This window comes from Atractosteus spatula, chromosome 1 (genome assembly GCF_055471065.1).
Source record: "Atractosteus spatula isolate fAtrSpa1 chromosome 1, fAtrSpa1.hap1, whole genome shotgun sequence".
In the NCBI taxonomy this organism is placed as follows: Eukaryota; Metazoa; Chordata; class Actinopteri; order Semionotiformes; family Lepisosteidae; genus Atractosteus; species Atractosteus spatula.
The window spans coordinates 1019888-1038734 of NC_142706.1; the positions used below are offsets into that span (position 1 = coordinate 1019888).

Sequence of the window (18847 nt, forward strand, 5' to 3'; positions counted from 1 at the left end):
CCACACAGCAGAGGGTGGAGCTGTTCTCGGATGGCATTAAAGAGCTTCACTTGTGAGGTTTGTGGTCAGGCAGGAACACAAAAGACATCAAAGCAGTTTAGTGTCACCCTGAGAACAAAAAAGGTGTTTGCCATTCTGTTAATTTTTAAACAAAATTTGCGCAACGCCTTTGTAACGTTCAGAAGAGGAGTTTCCGGGAGGCTGTTTATCTGTGCGAGCTGTGGCGCAGGAGAGAACGGCCCAAGCGCCGCAGTTCAGCGCTGGTTTCTGCGGCCGGTTTGTGGTGACCTCCGCATTCTGATGCAGTCGCGCCCCATGTAACCCGACACGCTCTGAAGCCACACTTTTCCACTGCGATTGCTCCGTCAGCCTGAGGTGTCCCTCGGAGAAGGGAGACGGGGCCTGAAGTGCTGCTGCAGTCAGGTCACAAAATGAAAAATAATTAAATACATTAGATGGCGTACGGAGTTCGTCAATATGCTCCTTCACAAGGCTTCGGGGCAAGGACTCGAGGGAAGCAAGTTACTGAGGTCACCGGGGCACCTATTAACATCACTTGACCGATTGACGTTAGGCCAGACCATGTACTTGGAACTGACTTGTCTGCTAAATCGTTCGCTCATTTCAATCGCATATACCGACATCCTTGACTTGTGAGCTCAGCAGGCAGTGTTGTTGCCAGAAGACGCGAAGGGTCTGAAAGGAGTCAAGCCTGAGTTTCATGCCAGTAGTCTGTAAAACCAATGCTCTGCAAGGAGCTAGTCCCGGTCTGCTTGTTTCAGAACACAGCATTTAAAGCCCTACGACTGTGACCCCCAGGGGGAGTTTTCCCTTTTGATTACAAACCTGAAGCTAGAAAATGATGATCAGTTTTAGGGAAATTTAGGGAAATTTAGGGAAATTTGGCCAGGACACCTAGATAACACTCCTACTCTTTTCGAGAAACTCTCTGGGATTTTTAATGACCACAGAGAGTCAGGACCTTAGTTTTACGTCTCATCTGAAGGATGGCACTTCTTTACCGTATAGTGTTCCCATCACTATACTGGGGCATTAGGACTCACACAGTCCACAGGGTGAGCGCCCCCTACTGGCCCCACTGACACCTCTTCCAGCAGCAGCCTCAGCTTTCCCAGGAGTCTCCCATCCAGGCACTGGCCAGGCTCACACTGCTGAGCTCCAGTGGGCGGCCAGCTGGGAGCTGCAGGGGGATACGGCTGCTTATGGCCTTTGAAGCTCGTGCTCCTCTTTCTGCAGCGAGTTTCCTGAAGGGGGGCGATGGGCACGGACCCCTGTAGCGCTTCGCTCGGCGGCCTCGGTCAGTTTGTGCTTCAGGCAGGGAGCAAGCGGTGCCCGCGACATCCTTCAGACTCACTGCTGCTACGTAGAGGATGAGAAGCCAACAAACACAGGCGGCTGGCTCATACCCTCGTGTTTCCCTGCGATTTCTCCGAGCGCGCCAAGATGCTCTGCGCTCCTCCTTTGGTGAAAGATGTCCCTGTCTTACACGTTCGCCCTGTGTTGGTTTTCCCCAGGAGTGTGCCCAGTATTTCCTGGAAGTCAAGGACAAGGACGTCAAGCACGCCCTGGCCGGCCTGTTCGTGGAGATCCTGATTCCCGTTGCTGCTGTGAGTATGCCAGGAGACCGGCGCAGTGGGAAGCCGGGGTCGCCCCAGTTCCCCATGCAGTTGCGTTCTGCGTGTAATTGCTCATCTTCAGCAGTAAATTATAGCCACCGCTTGTGGTAATTAATGCCATTAGAATAAACACATATCATTCATATTGCAATATAATTAACAACACGGAAGGCTTGTTCCTTTGGTTCAGTAATGGCTTTCCTGCAGGAGAGATTCTTCATGGGTTTAATCACCCTGCCTTGGCACACTGCACACGCCAGCGATTGACATCCCACGGAGCTCAGGGAAGGAATTCGAAGCTACGAGTAATGAAACTGCCAGTAAATCCAACGCATTTCTTGCACAGGACCGTAAAATCTAAGGTGACTTTTCTGTCCCCGCAGGCTGTGAAGAACGAAGTAAATGTGCCATGTTTGAAGAATTTTGTGGAGATGCTCTATCAGACCACCTTTGACCTCAGCTCAAGAAAAAAACACTCTTTGGTAACTGTCTTTCCGGGAGTAAAGCCGTCCAAATCCATTACTGATCGAAGTAGAAGCCAGTGATAACGTTGAATGCGGGCAAGTGGTACCCAGAGCTCAACTGGCCTTAAATAATATGCATTTGGAACTTTTTGGATCTGTTTCCTGTTCATTTCCTTTCTTTTTTGTTCTGTCAGTCAGCACTGAACTGTGCCATTGCCCTCGCCAGTGCTGTGTAGGGCTGAGGCCTTGTCATTCTCTCCGGTCTCAGTCCGCAGACTGGACCTCAGGCTCCCGGCCTGTCCTTTCAGTCTGCCTCGGCCCGGAGAGCAGCGCTAGACGTGTTCTCCCTTGTCCTGGGTTCAATCTAGCTCGTTTCGTTTCGTTTCCTTCCCAACAGGCCCTGTATCCCCTGGTCACGTGCCTGCTGTGTGTCAGCCAGAAGCCTTTCTTTCTGAACTACTGGCACATATTTCTACAGAACTGTCTGTCACATTTAAAGGTACGTCTTAAGAAGGTCTTCTTGGAAAAGATTAAACGAATTAAAGGTTTATTATGTATGTTAATGAAAAAGAAGCAGGCTTTTTTATGCAGTTGCCGTATGGTTGTGGTGGGGGGTAACCTACAGGCTGGATTCTGTAAGCCTAGATGTCAAGGTCGGATCAGATGAGATGGATAAAGAGTTTAGGGCTGTCAGCTTCAAGCCCAGTCATTGTCATGACTACAGCTGAGCATTCCCGAAGCAGAGCAGGCCTGAGGGGTGGGGAGCGGGGGGTGGTGTAGGGTGTGTTTGTGGTGCGTTAATGGCGGACGTCCAGGAGGTGTGTCTTCCAGGTTCCAGTCCTGTTTCTCTCTCCTTCTTTCATGTGCGCTTAAAACACACCAATTCCAGAACAACAACAAATCCACTTCCTTGTGTTCTGTGATGCCTTCGTTCTCTTCCTGTTTCTCTGCAGGCGCCTGATTGCCGGGGTGATTGTAACTGACCGATCGAATGAACCGTGTCAGTGCTCCAGTCGTTCTTTTTCCTTTTTCTCCTGAAAAGGTCGCAGTGTCGCTAGAAAGCACTATCGTAACAATAAACCTCATTTTGTGTAGCGCTTCTGAAAGCAATCATCTCGGAAAGTGCCCTCCCCAGTACGTGAAATAGCCTGTAAGGTTCTATGTCTTTGTGAAAGCTGCGGTAGGTATCCCGCGCGCGCTCTCTGTGAGAAGAGCCGTGCTGTAGCAGGGGACAGCTGCACTGAAATGCCTGTGTGTCTAATCAGGGGTGGGCGTGGGTCTTATGTGCTGCAGCGCAGGGAGCGTGATTTGCTCCAGAGTGGGTCTCCGGTGACGATTGCCTGAGCTCCTCTGACCCGAGTCCTGCACGGCGGCTGCCTCCTGTATGCCCCTTGCTTGCTTTGCTTGTGTTTCTTTCACTTTAGAGCAATCCGCTTTCTCCTTCCCCTTTTATTTTTGCCTGGAAGGCCATTTTTTTTAAATAAATGCCATTAAAAGCACTTCATCGGCACACCAGGAGTCTTGTTATAGTTTCGTTGCCGCTTTGTTTAGCTAATTTTTCAGCAGGTTAGTGCATTCGTCTGCCTCGGAGTCCTTGCTGTGGGGCGACGTCATTGTTGCGCTGTGTGCTAACATGCATGTGAGCCCCATTCTCATTTGCTTTTCATGTTTCTGTTTTTGTTTTCTGCTGTCTCACGTTTGCCTTGTCTAGATGCCATCTAACAACAGTATCAGAAAACAAATAGAAACCCTGCAGGTGAGTTGCGTGGCCTTCTGATGTGCATTCACAGTGCTCTCTAAAGCTCAGACAACAGCAGGATGCTGTCAGCTGAACATCCTCTGACTCTACTCCACTGTGGAGCTATTTTAAACTGTAGTTTAGAAGTACTGTGCTATTCACCACAGGTAATTTTTGCTGTGCACTGCAATGTGCAGGAATCGGTCTCCGTAAAAAGGGTTATGGGTTATTCTGCTGCAAACTTCTGCAGCCATGAGCAGAATTAGAAACGATAACAGAATCATGGTTTTATTTTTGTGTGCCCAGGGGATGTACTCAAGGTCAAGGCTTCTGCAAGCTTGGGCTTTCTTTACAGTGCGTGGGGGAAGTGGTCACAACTCAAAAGAAAGGAGAAACTTTTATTCCTGACAGAAGTTTCTCCTTTCAATAAGGTGTCAGGCATTATCTGAAATATCTCTGGAATCAACCAGGACTTGTTGACAAAAGTTCAGTAGTTACTGGTGGCAAATGGCTTAATAGCCAACTTAGAGCGGTTCGTAGAAACTATCCGTCATTTCTTGCCGTTGATGCCAGAAGCTCCCTTTCTGTAAAGCTCAGAAATCCAGAGTGGTGCGGTGTCGTCTTTCTGGTCCGTACTTCGTTTTGACAGCGCTGCTGCGGTGCGGGTGGGTTCTGGGTCCTGGACAGGCTGTCCTGGGGTCCAGGGGTCGTGCTCCCGCGCTTGTGTGGGGGAGGAGCAGACTGCTGCTCAGGGGCTGCTGGGAAGAGAGCGTGAAATCAGGGGGACTCTGTGGGGCCACAGCAGAAGTATAGGCCCTGTGCCAGCTGTTGTAGCCCCGCTGCCAGGGAACGACACCGGGAATGATCCCAGATGAGCGCGGAGCAGGTGGCCGCAGTGGGAAAGTGAGAATGTGTTCCCTGCCGGGGCGCAGAGGAGGCCTGTGGGAGGTGTGGCGGGACGCGCCGCTGGCAGAGTCGCGCGGCCGCAGGAAGCGATCAGAGCTGCGTCTGGTCTGCGTGTGTGTGTGACACGAGGACTTCCAGTGCCCAAGGTTTAAGGGTTCCAGTGGCAGGGAAAACCATAACTGAATCCCGAGGTCTTATTTTTTTCAACTGCATGCATGCTTTTCATCAGAAGGCCAGACATTGCCCTCTTGTCTAGTTCACTGCGGCAGTGCCTGTTTTATCTTGGAGAAAACATTGTTTCAGCTGGTCTGAGCTTTCCTGTAGCACTCCCAGGGTTCTGTGGCATGTTCAGTGTGGTGCTCACCCATTACCCCAAGCTCTCTGCATGTTTAATTTGTTTGCTCTCCTTTCGTAGTTTGCATCTGCTGCTCCGCCTGGGCAACACGGTGACGTAGCAGCAGGGAGTTTGTAAAGCTGTGCTTTTTAATCTGGGCACAATGCTCTCCTGCTGGTGCCAGCTGGAGTGCCAGCAGACAAAACACAAGCACGTATCGACCACTACTGGGGAGAATTCCCCTCCCAGTCCTTCTTTTTCAGCATTAACCAGTTATGGGGTGTTGGTCTCAGCACTGCTCATTCCTAAAAGAATATATTCTAATATTTTGCATTTCAGTTAAACTCTTCCAGTGTCGCAGTTGAGCCGCGTTTTGACCTTCTTGCTTTCAGGCTACTTGTGACCTGAGCACTAAATCATCTGTATTTCACAATCATCATCAGGTCCATCAGTATAAGTGTTACAGAGTTTTTTTTTTGTATGAGGTACACCACGTTTCCTGCCAGTGACAGGATTCTTCGTATTTTGGTAACGAAAGCCTGCAGGTGACTGAGGTGAATCTCTTTGAGACGCACAGGGCCTGTACGGCTCCTCCACGTGTCCGCAGCCCCACAAGACAACTCCTGGGAGATCTTGCCTGTTCCATTCCCCCGCCACTCTGCCTGTCGGCACAGAGAAAGGAGACTCTTTGTGACTGCCTGCCTTTTAAAGTGGAGAGCCCTGCCTCAGGCACTGTAAGCCTTTGAAATAACTTCTTCACAGAAGACGTCTGCGGAACTTCAGATTCAGGCTGTGTGATTCCCTGTTTGTGCTCTGGGGTTCTTCGTGTTGCAGTTTGCCTGCAGAAGGGCTGTCTCTCTCTGGGTAGTCTACGGCACAGCTGCTCCACAGTGCACTGTCCTCCATTCTGAGTTAAGCAGCAAGAAAGAAGCGTTTAATCGTTTATTAGAGGCGATTTGTAAAGTTTACCATAAAGTGCCATGTTGCCTCTGGAAAGACGTTATCAGAGCTCACTGTGAAGTCTTTATACATGCAGAAGATGATCTTTGAAGTCATCTTAAAATAACCTTTTTTGGTTTTCTGTCAGAACAAGGATCCCAAAATGTCAAGAGTTGCACTGGAGTCACTGTACAGACTGCTGTGGGTTTATGTAATCAGAATAAAATGTGAAAGCAACAATGTCACACAAAGGTCAGTATACAGCTCGTGTTTAATTAAAAAAAATGATTTGAACGTCTCTGGAGAGCATGCAGCATACTTTAGAAAGAAGTTGAGCAAAGCTTGTGGTCAAAATATTTTATGCACAGAGGTCTGTCACAAAAAAGGCGTGAGACCAGCAGTCAGTAATAGCTCTGCGGCATGCTCTTGCATCCTAAATCTAAGAAGGTTTCTGTTCTGCCCGTAAATTACCAGAATGAACTAAACGTGTTTGATAGTCACAGGTTAGTGAGATTATTTTGTGCAGACCTGCATCTGGTACTGACAGGCATCACCAAATAAATAATTGCACATCCAAATGCTCTTACATTGAGGTTTACAGGAATCTGACTATGGGCCACCAAGGCTATCTGAGGTACCACAGGGTATCTGAGGATCTGGGGGAGTGTACAGCATGCTAATCTAGCAGGAAATTTAAAAACAGAGCTCATGGCTGGACTTCACTGTCACAGACTGCTTGCGTTAGGTGTCTGACAGGTGATGCTGATAGATTCCAAAGGTTTAATGGAGTAATAGCTCTGTTGACACCCCCCCCCCCCATGGTTCTGTTCTGCCTTGTCGATCCTGACCAGCGTCCAAGCGCCCCTGAGTCTCTCGCTCACCCCGTGTCTCGGCGTCTCTCCTCACAGCCGGCTCCTCAGCATCGTCTCGGCGCTCTTCCCCAAGGGCTCCCGCAGCGTGGTGCCCCGCGACACGCCCCTCAACATCTTCGTCAAGATCATCCAGTTCATCGCTCAGGTGAGCCGGCGTCATCGAGCGCGGCACGTCTTCCTTTCCTGCACAATCTTTTATCGTCCTGCCTTTGACCTTGCGGTTTAATTTATAGGTTTGCCGTTTCAATGTGATTTAAAAACCCATCTGTGCACCTCTGGTCAAGGCAGTCTGTGCATCAGTATGTTTGAGATCCGGCAGGAGAAAAATGTCTGTTTTTGACCTATTGATGGATTTGTTTCTCTCCCGTGGCAGGAAAGACTTGATTTCGCAATGAAAGAAATCATCTACGACCTGCTCTGCGTGGGGAAATCACACAAGACGTTCACGATCAACCCCGAGGTGAGTGCCTTTCCCACGGCGGACAGAAGTGGAAGCTCGATGCAGGGAGACAGTGTTGCCTTTTCAATGACGAGTCTCTTAATTTGATTGCTTTCTATGATATGTGAAGATGAGGAAAAAACGCTTTATCCTCAGTCATAAGAAATTCAGATTCCTTGTTGTGTCCAACAGATAAAAATAAGGGAGAGTTTAGTCCAGGTTGAAGGAAAGGTTTCACGACCAGCTCAGATGGCTGGGCTTGCAGACTCAGGCCTCCTCCTTCATGTCTGCGATCCCTCGCTGGTCAGTTTTCGCTCTGGAGGGTCTGCCTCCTCAAGACCTCGCTCAGTATCCGCACGTCTCTCCGGGCCGCGGGACCTCGGGACCTCGGGACCTCGGGGCCTCGGGGCCTCAGGTTCAGTCCGTCTGGTCCCAGTGGAGCCGGGACGCCTGCAGCTCCGTGCCATCTGTGCTGTCTTTCAGAGGATGAACATCGGCCTGCGGGCCTTCCTGGTCATCGCCGACAGCCTCCAGCAGAAGGATGGGGAGCCCCCCATGCCAACCACAGGCGTGACGCTGCCCTCGGGGAACACGCTGCGCGTGAAGAAGATCTTCCTCAACACCACGCTGACGGACGAGGAGGCCAAAGTCATAGGTGGGTTGCTGGCAGGCGCGTGGAGGCAAGGCGGCTCCCTGTGCCCTCGGCACGTAGAGCTGGCGCGTGCTGGGTGTCGGGCTCTGTTGCTCAACTGCACCGCTTTTATCTCTGCCCCTGTTTAGGGTGTCAAAGCGAAGAGGCTCCTGACAAGTTCACTAGTGCGATTTAAAGTGTTGTCTAAAAAGCCTCTTCAGTAATATCGTGCTTGATTTGTAGACAAAAGCCCGGTCCTTTCCCTGGAGGCTTCTAGCTACTGTCAGTCACTGGTGAGCCGCTTTGATTATTTAATGCAGATTTCCATCTGAGAATGCTTCAGACTTCGTGGACGAGTGGAGATCGGTATAGGAATATATAGAAAAAACCCATTGAAAGAGACTTTTATGTGCATCCCATCAGATAAAGCATATGTTTGTCTTTACTACTGTATAAACATGCAGTATGTACTTAGATTTCTGATTGGCTGTGGTTTCGTGTTTTAGCGAAGCTCTGCTTCACCATTGAAGTCGTCCGTGGGCTCTGCTTGTGACTGAGCCTCGTCACCACCTCAAACCTCAGAACCCTCACTGTCCCAGCTTACGCCCTCTGGGGGCTCCCCCACCGTGCGCTCGCACACATGGCCTCTTACAGAGAAATCCGCAGCATCCTGAAGGAAGCGTCACTGCTGACTGGGATGTCAGGGTGCGATACGAGGCAGTAGGAAACCCTGGGGCTGCAGTTCCAGGCACAGGAGTGATCGGAGGAGTGATCTCTCGTTGCAGGCATGTCACTCTACTATCCCCAAGTCAGGAAGGCCTTGGATAACATCCTGCGGCACCTTGACAAGGAAGTCGGCAGGTCGATGAGCATGACAAACGTGCAGATGTCCAACAAGGAACCTGAGGATATGATCACGTGAGTTTTTTTTAATTAACATTATAGTCAAAAAAGCTTCAAGTGCAACATAAGGAATGTGCCGAGAGCTTGGATAAGAAGTAACAGCGGGATTATTCCTGCTTTCTGTGTTTGCTGTGTGCAGAGGAGAGAGGAAGCCGAAGATCGACCTGTTCCGGACCTGTGTTGCTGCTATTCCTAGGCTAATCCCAGATGGCATGAGCCGCTCTGACCTCATTGAACTGCTGGCCAAGTAAGACCCTGTGCCCTCTCTCCCAGCTCTCTCTCTCTGTGCTGTGTGCAGTGGGACAGACCTGAGCCCTCTCTCCCAGCTCTCTCTCTCTGTGCTGTGTGCAGTGGGACAGACCTGTGCCCTCTCTCCCAGCTCTCTCTCTGTGCTGTGTGCAGTGGGACAGACCTGAGCCCTCTCTCCCAGCTCTCTCTCTCTGTGCTGTGTGCAGTGGGACAGACCTGTGCCCTCTCTCCCAGCTCTCTCTCTCTGTGCTGTGTGCAGTGGGACAGACCTGAGCCCTCTCTCCCAGCTCTCTCTCTCTGTGCTGTGTGAAGTGGGACAGACCTGTGCCCTCTCTCCCAGCTCTCTCTCTCTGTGCTGTGTGCAGTGGGACAGACCTGTGCCCTCTCTCCCAGCTCTCTCTCTCTGTGCTGTGTGCAGTGGGACAGACCTGTGCCCTCTCTCCCAGCTCTCTCTCTCTCTGTGCTGTGTGCAGTGGGACAGACCTGTGCCCTCTCTCCCAGCTCTCTCTCTGTGCTGTGTGCAGTGGGACAGACCTGTGCCCTCTCTCCCAGCTCTCTCTCTGTGCTGTGTGCAGTGGGACAGACCTGTGCCGTCTCTCGTAGCTCACTCTCTCTGTGCTGTGTGCAGTGGGACAGACCTGTGCCCTCTCTCCCAGCTCTCTGTGTTCTGCCTGCATATACTAAATTTGGCCAGGACGCCGGGGTAACACCCCTACTTTTTACGAGAAAGAGACCACAGAGAGTCAGGACCCGGTTTTACGTCTCATCCGAAGGATGGCACCCTTTTTACAGTATAGTGTCCCTGTCACTGTACTGGGTCATTAGGACCCACACAGACTACAGGACTGAAGAAAATTGAGACTGCTTGTTGTGTGAATGCTGCAGGCTGACCATCCACATGGATGAGGAGCTGCGGGGCCTGGCCTTCACCACTCTACAGGCTCTCATGGTGGACTTCCCCGACTGGCGCGAGGATGTGCTCTCTGGCTTCGTCTACTTCATCGTGCGCGAGGTCACGGACGTGCACCCCACCCTGCTGGACAACGCGGTGAAGATGCTGGTGCAGCTCATCAGCCAGTGGAGGCAGGCCGTGCAGTCGTCCAGCAGGACGCAGGACTCCCCGGTACCCTGGGACTTCGGGGAAGGGGTGGGGGGGTGTTTGGGTCACGCGTTTCGGGCGTCGGAGTCCGTAACTGTCTTGGGATTCGTGAAGATTCTGTTTCACACATCACCATCAGCTCTTACGACCATCATTCTGGTTTGGATATCCCCGACAAGATGCTTCTCGTTTACCTCACTAACCAGCTTTCCAGATGTCAGTTTTTAGATATTGGCCTTTTATTCCCATCACATTTCCCTGACTAGGTCTTTAGAATTAGGGAGTTAAATGTAAGAAAAGGGCATTCTTTGCTTGTTTTTCTTTCGCTCCTGCAAACATGGCTGTACGGGAGGCGGTTTCTGAAAGATTTTGCCAGAACGCGTGTGTCCTGGAGCGGAGGGAGTCCCTGTGCTCGGGCTGTTTCTCACCCGCTTCCTGCCCTGTCGCCCCCGCAGCAGTGCGGCGTTCCCAACGGCAGCTCTCACTCCCTGCCCCTGGAGAGGGCGCCCTTCTCCAGCGTGTCCCACGTGGTGGAGGGCTTCGCCCTGGTGGTCCTCTGCAGCTGCCGGCCGGCCACGCGCCGGCTGGCCGTCAACGTCCTGCGCGAGGTCCGAGCCCTGCACGCCGCCCTGGGGATGTCGAAGGTACGGGCTGGCCTCGCCCCGCTGCTGACCGATGGGTCGTTCTGCCATTTAAATAAGGGGTTTGGGCTGGGTGTGATGATGTCCTTGAGCTCTCGGCCCTAGAGGACTTTGTTCTAAAGCCATGTTACTGTGCTCATGTGGTGGAAGAGCTGTCTGAAATTGCATGATGTAAGGGAGAGTTTACTGGGGAGAGCTTTACAGTGGGTTTTGAATTATAAAGCACATGAATCTTTACAACCTAGTGGCCCATTGAAGTCTTAATATATAAATACTGTAGAGGCCTAAGGTTCCCTTTAAATATTACATTTAAAGAGGAGGCTCCATGCTGTGGTATATCTGTCTGGCCGAAACTGTCAGGGGGTGGCTTTGCACTTCCTTGTAGAAAAGTCCGCTAGGCTTCGCTGTACAGAAAGTGCCCCGGCAGTTCTTGGCAGCGAGCTGAATCTCGGTCTCTGATATCTGTGTGGCTGAGCGCAGGGTGACGAGGAGCTGGCCATCGACGTGATGGACAGGCTGAGCGCGTCTGTGCTGGAGAGCTTCATCCACCTCACCGGGGCCGATCAGGTGAGTGAAACCGCGGGCGTGCCTGGGGTGCTCACGTTCCACAGGCTGCAGCAAGAACACTGTTGAATACATACCGAAGGAAACAGTGTCCAGTTCCCGGGCTTGCTGCTGCAGTCTGAGTCTCACACTTCCCCTCATAGCATTTCGTAGGATTACTCCGTTGCACGTGGCTTTTCCTGGCTCTGGGGTTCCCGCTCGCCTTGGGGGACGTGGTGGTGGGGGGGGGGGCTGCTGCCCCGTTGCTGTTTGCATCTTCACCGAGCGCCATGGTTCTGTGACCCATCTCCCCGCAGACCAGCCTGCTGTACTGCCCCAGCGGCATCGACCTGCAGGCGCTGGCCGAGTGGAGCTCCTCTCCCATCAGCCACCAGTTCGACGTGGTCAGCCCCTCGCACATCTGGATCTTTGCGCACGTGACCCAGGGCCAGGACCCCTGGGTCATCAGCCTGTCCAGCTACCTGAAGCAGGAGCACCTGCCCAAGCACTGCCCCACCGCCCTCAGCTACGCCTGGATGTTCGCCTACACCCGCCTGCAGCTGCTCTCCCCACAGGTGGACATCAAGTAAGTCCTCCCGCCTCTCTGGCGCTTTGTGCTGGAGGGCAGCGCCGCCGCGACACAGCAGAGCGGTGACCTGGGCACGTCAGGTGATGTTTCGCCCGTGTTCCTGACCCCTTCAGACAGCTCATGGTGCTGGTTTGCAGACATGAAACTAAAGGAGCGATGGTTCACGATCTGTTTAATCCCATTTTACATTGCCAAAAAGGAATTTCTTCTCATAAAGGAATACACACTTATAACCATTCATTCATATGGTGCGCAAGCTGGGGTATGCGGAAAGACGAATTCCTAATACAAGAAATTGTATATGGCCAATAAATTGATCTTACCTAATAATGCATGCAAGTCCTAATGCTGCATGCTCATGTTTGACCTCTAGACAGGAGAGAAAGTGTAAGTGTTGCCTCCCCCAGTGGATGGGAAACCATGTGCTAAAGTTCTGGAATACTTATGTCTTATGGGAGTCAGAAACATGTGGCCCATGAAGGCCTCAGATCAGTGATCTCCCCTCCTTTGTTAACCATTCTTACTGGCAGTAGCTGGCTATCATTGGCAATGTCTGGTCATTACAGTCTTCTTGTCATCTTTCACACATTCATCTCCCGATAAATTTTCAATTAAATCAAATGGCAATCTTAAATGACAATTAAATTAAATGCATGATTAAATAAGTCTTTTTTTTAAAGAGTCTAGAGCTAACTGGGTGTTCAGGTGGCACCAGCAGACTCGACCTATAAAAAGTTCTTTAAATAACTTGGAGTGCTGAGGGCACTGCAGCTGGCGCGAGCTTCGCTGAAAGAAGCAGTTTAATGCCACCCTGTGCTGGTTCTGCATCACCAGTGTGGAGTAAACTCGGCTTCTCCTCTCCTCCTCAATGTCAGCGAGAAGTACCACTGGGGAACACACATGAGCTGCTGTGTTTCCCTCTTCAGAGGTGGTTATTAAGCTATGAACTTTTCTATAAGACAGCAGACTGGTGCCTGTCTAAGGACAGGAGGTGAAGTGTTATTACAGGAGCTGTGCGCCTGATGCGGCAACCTGAGCAGCGCTATGCCGGCTCTCTCCCCAGCAGCCCCATCAACGCCAAGAAGGTGAACGCCACGAGCAGCAGCGACTCCTACATCGGCCTCTGGAGGAACTACCTGATCCTGTGCTGCAGTGCAGCCACCTGCACCCCCTCCTCCTCCTCCGGCTCTGTGCGCTGCTCCCCGCCGGAGACCCTGGCTTCCACCCCTGACAGCGGGTACAGCTACGACTCCAAGGTGATGCTCAGCTCCAGCAGGCTGACACACTTCCTCACACCCTGCACCCTGGGCATAGGCTCTCCTGCACCCTGGACACATGCTGTCCTGCACACTGCTCACCCTGGACAGAAGCTGTCCTGCACTCGATGCGCCCTTCATGTTGACGTCTTTAGAAGAGCAGCTGGGGTTTGCAGCCTTTGCCTTGTCTTAAATGTCTTTTGTCTATGTGTTATGAAACCTACTGGAATGCGGAGTTATTTGTGAAAATGTCCCTGTAGTGGAAACGTCTGTCTGGATTATAACTCAGTAAAGAAGTCTCTCGCCTGCCTCCTCTTCCCATTTCAGATCATTGGCATTCCCTCCCCCTCATCCCTGTTTAAGCACGTAGTCCCGATGATGCGCTCCGAGAGCATGGACATCACCGAATCCCTCGTCCTGGGGCTTGGCCGGACCAACCCCGTGGCCTTCCGGTAGGTCTTCTAGTCCCGACTCCGGCATTCCCTCGGGGAGGAGAGGTCAAAGGTCGTCAGACACAGGCGATGGCTTTGGCATGGTCAGAGATCGCCACGGGTTTAATTGAATCTGTATGGAGCCACTCGGGCTGATCTACTCCGCTCCGGGGCTGGATAACGTGCTGCTTTTTGACTGCTGGATTCCCCGAGTGGGGACGCAGTTCACTGGCTCTCTCTCTCACAGCGCTGCGCAGGCTTGTTCCGGTGTCTGCGAAACGCACACGAGCGCTCCTGAATCTGAGCTCCTGCTCAGATCTCACCCCACTTCCTTTTGTAACCTCCTTGTTACGGCTTATAGCTCAGGCTCCTGGAGCTGGAGAGTGTGCCTGAATCTCCAGGCGGCTGTTCTGGAGGCTCGTGGCCCACGGAGCTCATGCAAGCGGAGCTTAGCAGTCCTGGTGTTTTCAGTCCGGGTGATATTTCATCTCCAGCACCAGTAACACATGGTGGAGCAGCTTGTGGTCAAACTGATGCGCTTCTGTTGTGTTTTTTAAGAAGCCCAGGAGCTCACTGATGTTCTTCTACCCTTTTTCCACAGGGAACTCTTAGAAGAGTTGAATCCTATTATCAAGGAAGCACTTGAAAGGAGACCAGAAGTAGGTACAATTCCTGATCACATCGCTTGTCTTGTAAAAATAAACCCATTAAAATTAAAATGCAGGTTGATGAGTCACGTTGGGATACTCTACATGTACTGTACAGCATTCTGTTTGGATGAAGTTTTTTTTTTTTTACCTTTTAGTTCAATTGATAGTCTTATTAGAAAATAAATTTTTGTTTGTCTCATGGTATATACTGTATGTGATAAGGTACATAAAGATACAATGTAGTTCCTGCGTGACTTTCAAATTTCTCCCCTTCAAACTGCACATTTAAAGGCCTCTTACCTGTCTGGGATGTGAAAGTCTGAGTCTGTCTTTCTGTGCAGAATATGAAGAGACGCAGGCGTCGAGATATTCTGCGAGTTCAGCTTGTGAGGATCTTTGAATTGCTGGCAGATGCTGGGGTCATCAGTCAGACGTAAGTGCTCGGCTGGCAGGACCGTCCTCGGTCCATCTCTCTTTCTGCTTCGGATTGTTACGGATTATGCAGGACTGTCCTGCCCGGAGGGGGCCTGGCTCGGCAGGACCGTATTCTTGGCGCTTCGGCTCTTCTGAGCATGATCGCTAAGGTGGAGCCCAAAATTAAAAAGAAAATGCCGTGATTAAAATCTATTCTGCGAAAAGGGGTAAAATTCGCTTTGAAGCGGCGTGTTTTGCTGCAGCCGTGGCTCATCGCCCATGCGGGGCCGTTCAGGGCTGAATGCAAGTTTGGTCAGTCCTAGGGGTGGACAGGGGGATGAAGTCGTTCTCCCATCAAGACACTGGGAAGCACGTCAGGAAGCAGTGGAGCTCACTTTTTTAACAATGCTTCACCCAGTTGGGGAGCATCCTTAAATCTCTCAGCCTGGGGAAAGATAGGGGGTTGCAGTGCTGGCGGGTCTCTGCGGCAGACCCCCGCAGCGCCTTAACCTTCCTCCTCCTCGGCCACTCTCCCCGCCCAGGGCTAGCGGGGGCCTCGACAGCGAAACGCACTCCCTCAACAACACCCTGCTGGAGTACGTCGATCTCACCCGGCAGCTGCTGGAGGCCGAGAACGACAAGGACTCCGACACCCTGAAGGACATCCGATGCCACTTCAGTGCCTTGGTGGCGAACATTATTCAGAATGTCCCAGGTGAGGCAAACGCCTGACTCGCCCGTGGCCGTGCACAGGAAGCTCCTGTAGAGTCTGCCGATGACAGGACAGAACGGGAGACCCCTGTCAGACATGTGCTTATGAATGAACGATAGGCTGTCGCTTAATGGGTGTTGTGCAGTTCCTTATTACCTTTCAATAGTAATATAAAATGAATAAATACCTTTCAGGGTTCTCCAATAAGATGTATAGTATCGTTCCTATTTACAAGCACTCAGCAAGCTGTGTCAGTAGTAGCTTAATTATACCATACCTGTAGATGTCTCTCATTCTGAAATGTTACCATTTGGATTTAGAAATGCACTGTCATAGTGTGGGAGGAGGAGACGATTATGGATTAAAAAGTCAGAAAGCTGTGATTAATGCATGCGGCTCTATCCCAGAGGTAGCTGGCCCTGGCGTAGAGAGTGAGGAGAGCCACAGTCCAGCAGGTCTTGCACCACTGCAGGACCAGGGCCGGCCACCCTTGTCCTGTGCTTGGCCGAACTTGTCCTTTTTAACGTGCTCTTCTGTATTGAACTGCTGTTATGCTGTTAACATAGTTTGCACAATGATGTAGTTAAAGTTTCCTAGTGATCGTTTTTGTTTTGAGACAAGCAGCTGTGCATGCTGTTAGGTCGTCTGTGTAGGAATATAAGTTACGGATTAATGTAGCCTGTCTCTCCAGGAGAAAGCACGCGCAGTAACTGTAAATTTGCCTCAGGACCTGCTGTACCTTTCGGATGTTTCTCCCTACATCATGCTGTTGTGGAAACAAAGGACCTTTTCATCTCAGCATCCTAGTTGTGCACCGTGGTTGAAATTGCAGCCTCCGTGAGGCTCTGAGCTCCCAGCTGGCTTCCACTGGTGTACAGCCATCACCCCCCTGTCAGAGTGACCCAGGCCTGGGTGCCCTGCTCCCTGTGCTTCAGCCTCAGTGAGCTGCCAGGGCTGCTGCGTGATGAGATTTCTGAATCACGAAAATAATGCAGCTCCACCGGGCAAGAGACACGTGCAACTGTAGCTCACCTTTACGAGCTTTTCGCCTCGAGAGCAAATGATGGCCTCTAGAGAATCATTGCATTTATGTTCATTGGTCTTAACAGGGTTTAGAACATATTTTAGGATGCCAATAACCGTCAGACCTTAGAGCATTAAATGCAAGTATACAGACATAAAAAACATTATATGGGTGTACAGTATGTGCCAGCTAATGATGGACAGTGCTTTTTAATAAGTGAGCTAGCATTGCTAATTAATGAATTAACCTCGCTGCTGGCCTGACTCCCCTCCTTCATGTGTTCTGCACTACAGTCTTACTGATAATACATTTATTCTCAGAAATTATTTTTTTCTACAAGCTCGTGGCATATAATTTAAAGCCTCCTACACATTTCTTTTGACGTGGTATAAATAAGTCGATCTGGCAATCAGACAAAAGTAAAACTGGAATAACAAGAAAGTGGTCAATACAGTCTCCAGTTCTTCCTGCAGCAAAGGCATGTAGTGACCGTCAGTGGTCTTCTGTTAGGATATCCCAAGCGTCCTTTTCATTATGAACTGCCTTTGAACTTCCTTGCGTTCCTGTGTTCTGAATGTGGCGCTGTAGTGCACTGAGGGAGCTGGTGTGTGTTATGTGTGTGTTGCAGTGCACCAGAGAAGGACCATCTTCCCCCAGCAGAGCCTGCGCCACAGCCTCTTCATGCTGTTCAGTCACTGGGCCGGGCCCTTCAGCATCATGTTCACGCCCCTGGACCGCTACAGCGACAGGAACATGCAGATCAACCGGCACCAGTACTGCGCGCTGAAGGTACGCCCCCGCCGCACAGGGACACGAGAGGCCGCAGGACTGTCTTTTCACTTTGAACTCTCTAGCTTTTAGCTTTGTGATTTTAACTGATGAAAATGACCTTTGAATCATTAAGCACTTCAAGTGATTTGGAGACCTTTGATCACTCTGACTTTTGAGCTTTTGAGCTCTGTGCCCGGCTTTTTATTCCTACTTCTTTTATGCACTCTCTAAAGCGCTTTCAATTCCTAAGTGCTCGGAAATAAAACTGAAACGTTGTTATTCTCATTATCGGAAGGCTGGAAATGTGGCAACTAGATAACGAGGGTGATCCAACGGGTAAGGGCAGTCTGCGTGGAGATTTCTGTAGTGTTCGGTTTCTTTTGTCTGAAGCAAGATTGCTGCCTGGGTATTTTAAACTGAGAAGAAGTGAGCAGAGTTCCTGTTGGAAAACTGTAAAAAAGAGATCTTCACCGATTTCTCCAGTCCATCCCAGTCTGGTACTGGCGGCTCTTTAGCCGCAGTGACACGATGAAACCCAGGTCTTCCCCTGTGCACCAGTGAGCACTGGCACGCAGGCAAATGGGCGCACCCCAGTCTCCAGGGTCTGAGATCTGGAGAGCACACCCCAGTCTCCAGGGTCTGAGATCTGGAGAGCGGACCCCTGTCTCCAGGGTCTGAGATCTGGAGAGCGCACCCCAATCTCCAGGGTCTGAGATCTGGAGAGCGCACCCCAGTCTCCAGGGTCTGAGATCTGGAGAGCGCACCCCAATCTCCAGGGTCTGAGATCTGGAGAGCGGACCCCAGTCTCCAGGGTCTGAGATCTGGAGAGCGCACCCCAATCTCCAGGGTCTGAGATCTGGAGAGCGCACCCCTGTCTCCAGGGTCTGAGATCTGGAGAGCGCACCCCAATCTCCAGGGTCTGAGATCTGGAGAGCGCACCCCAGTCTCCAGGGTCTGAGATCTGGAGAGCGCACCCCAGTCTCCAGGGTCTGAGATCTGGAGAGCGCACCCCAGTCTCCAGGGTCTGAGATCTGGAGAGCGCACCCCTGTCTCCAGGGTCTGAGATCTGGAGAGCGCACCCCAGTCTCCAGGTTCTGAGATCTGGAGAGCGCACCCCAGTCTCCAGGGTCTGAGATCTGGAGAGCGCACCCCAGTCTCCAGGGTCTGAGATCTGGAGAGCGCACCCCTGTCTCCAGGGTCTGAGATCTGGAGAGCGCACCCCAATCTCCAGGGTCTGAGATCTGGAGAGCGCACCCCTGTCTCCAGGGTCTGAGATCTGGAGAGCGCACCCCAGTCTCCAGGGTCTGAGATCTGGAGAGCGCACCCCAGTCTCCAGGGTCTGAGATCTGGAGAGCGCACCCCTGTCTCCAGGGTCTGAGATCTGGAGAGCGCACCCCAGTCTCCAGGGTCTGAGATCTGGAGAGCGCACCCCAATCTCCAGGGTCTGAGATCTGGAGAGCGCACCCCTGTCTCCAGGGTCTGAGATCTGGAGAGCGCACCCCAGTCTCCAGGGTCTGAGATCTGGAGAGCGCACCCCAGTCTCCAGGGTATCCAGATCTGACAGTTTGAGTCTGACCGTTCAGTGGCAGGAGTTGCGTTAGCAGG

At 51.5% G+C, this 18847-nt stretch overlaps 1 protein-coding gene across 13 annotated transcripts in view; it reads left to right on the forward strand.

Annotated features, from left to right (window-relative positions):
• Window positions 1-18847, forward strand: part of fryl (furry homolog, like) — a 128693-nt gene that overhangs the window by 72086 nt on the left and 37760 nt on the right. For 10 of the 13 annotated variants that reach the window (XR_016091089.1, XM_088917020.1, XM_088917011.1 and 7 more), the window contains 20 exons: window positions 1536-1628; window positions 2021-2119; window positions 2499-2600; window positions 3813-3857; window positions 6167-6270; window positions 6927-7035; window positions 7264-7350; window positions 7813-7984; window positions 8746-8878; window positions 9003-9110; window positions 9998-10235; window positions 10667-10855; window positions 11333-11419; window positions 11713-11981; window positions 13048-13240; window positions 13568-13692; window positions 14273-14330; window positions 14663-14754; window positions 15278-15450; window positions 17100-17260. Coding sequence is in view for 12 of the 13 variants with exons in the window: in XM_088917020.1 (XP_088773146.1) it covers window positions 1536-1628; window positions 2021-2119; window positions 2499-2600; window positions 3813-3857; window positions 6167-6270; window positions 6927-7035; window positions 7264-7350; window positions 7813-7984; window positions 8746-8878; window positions 9003-9110; window positions 9998-10235; window positions 10667-10855; window positions 11333-11419; window positions 11713-11981; window positions 13048-13240; window positions 13568-13692; window positions 14273-14330; window positions 14663-14754; window positions 15278-15450; window positions 17100-17260 (2637 nt within the window). In the remaining variant the exon portion in view is untranslated. The remainder of the gene's footprint in view (window positions 1-1535; window positions 1629-2020; window positions 2120-2498; window positions 2601-3812; window positions 3858-6166; window positions 6271-6926; window positions 7036-7263; window positions 7351-7812; window positions 7985-8745; window positions 8879-9002; window positions 9111-9997; window positions 10236-10666; window positions 10856-11332; window positions 11420-11712; window positions 11982-13047; window positions 13241-13567; window positions 13693-14272; window positions 14331-14662; window positions 14755-15277; window positions 15451-17099; window positions 17261-18847) is intronic. The other 3 variants (XM_088916970.1, XM_088917002.1, XM_088917042.1) reach the window with 1 other exon arrangement.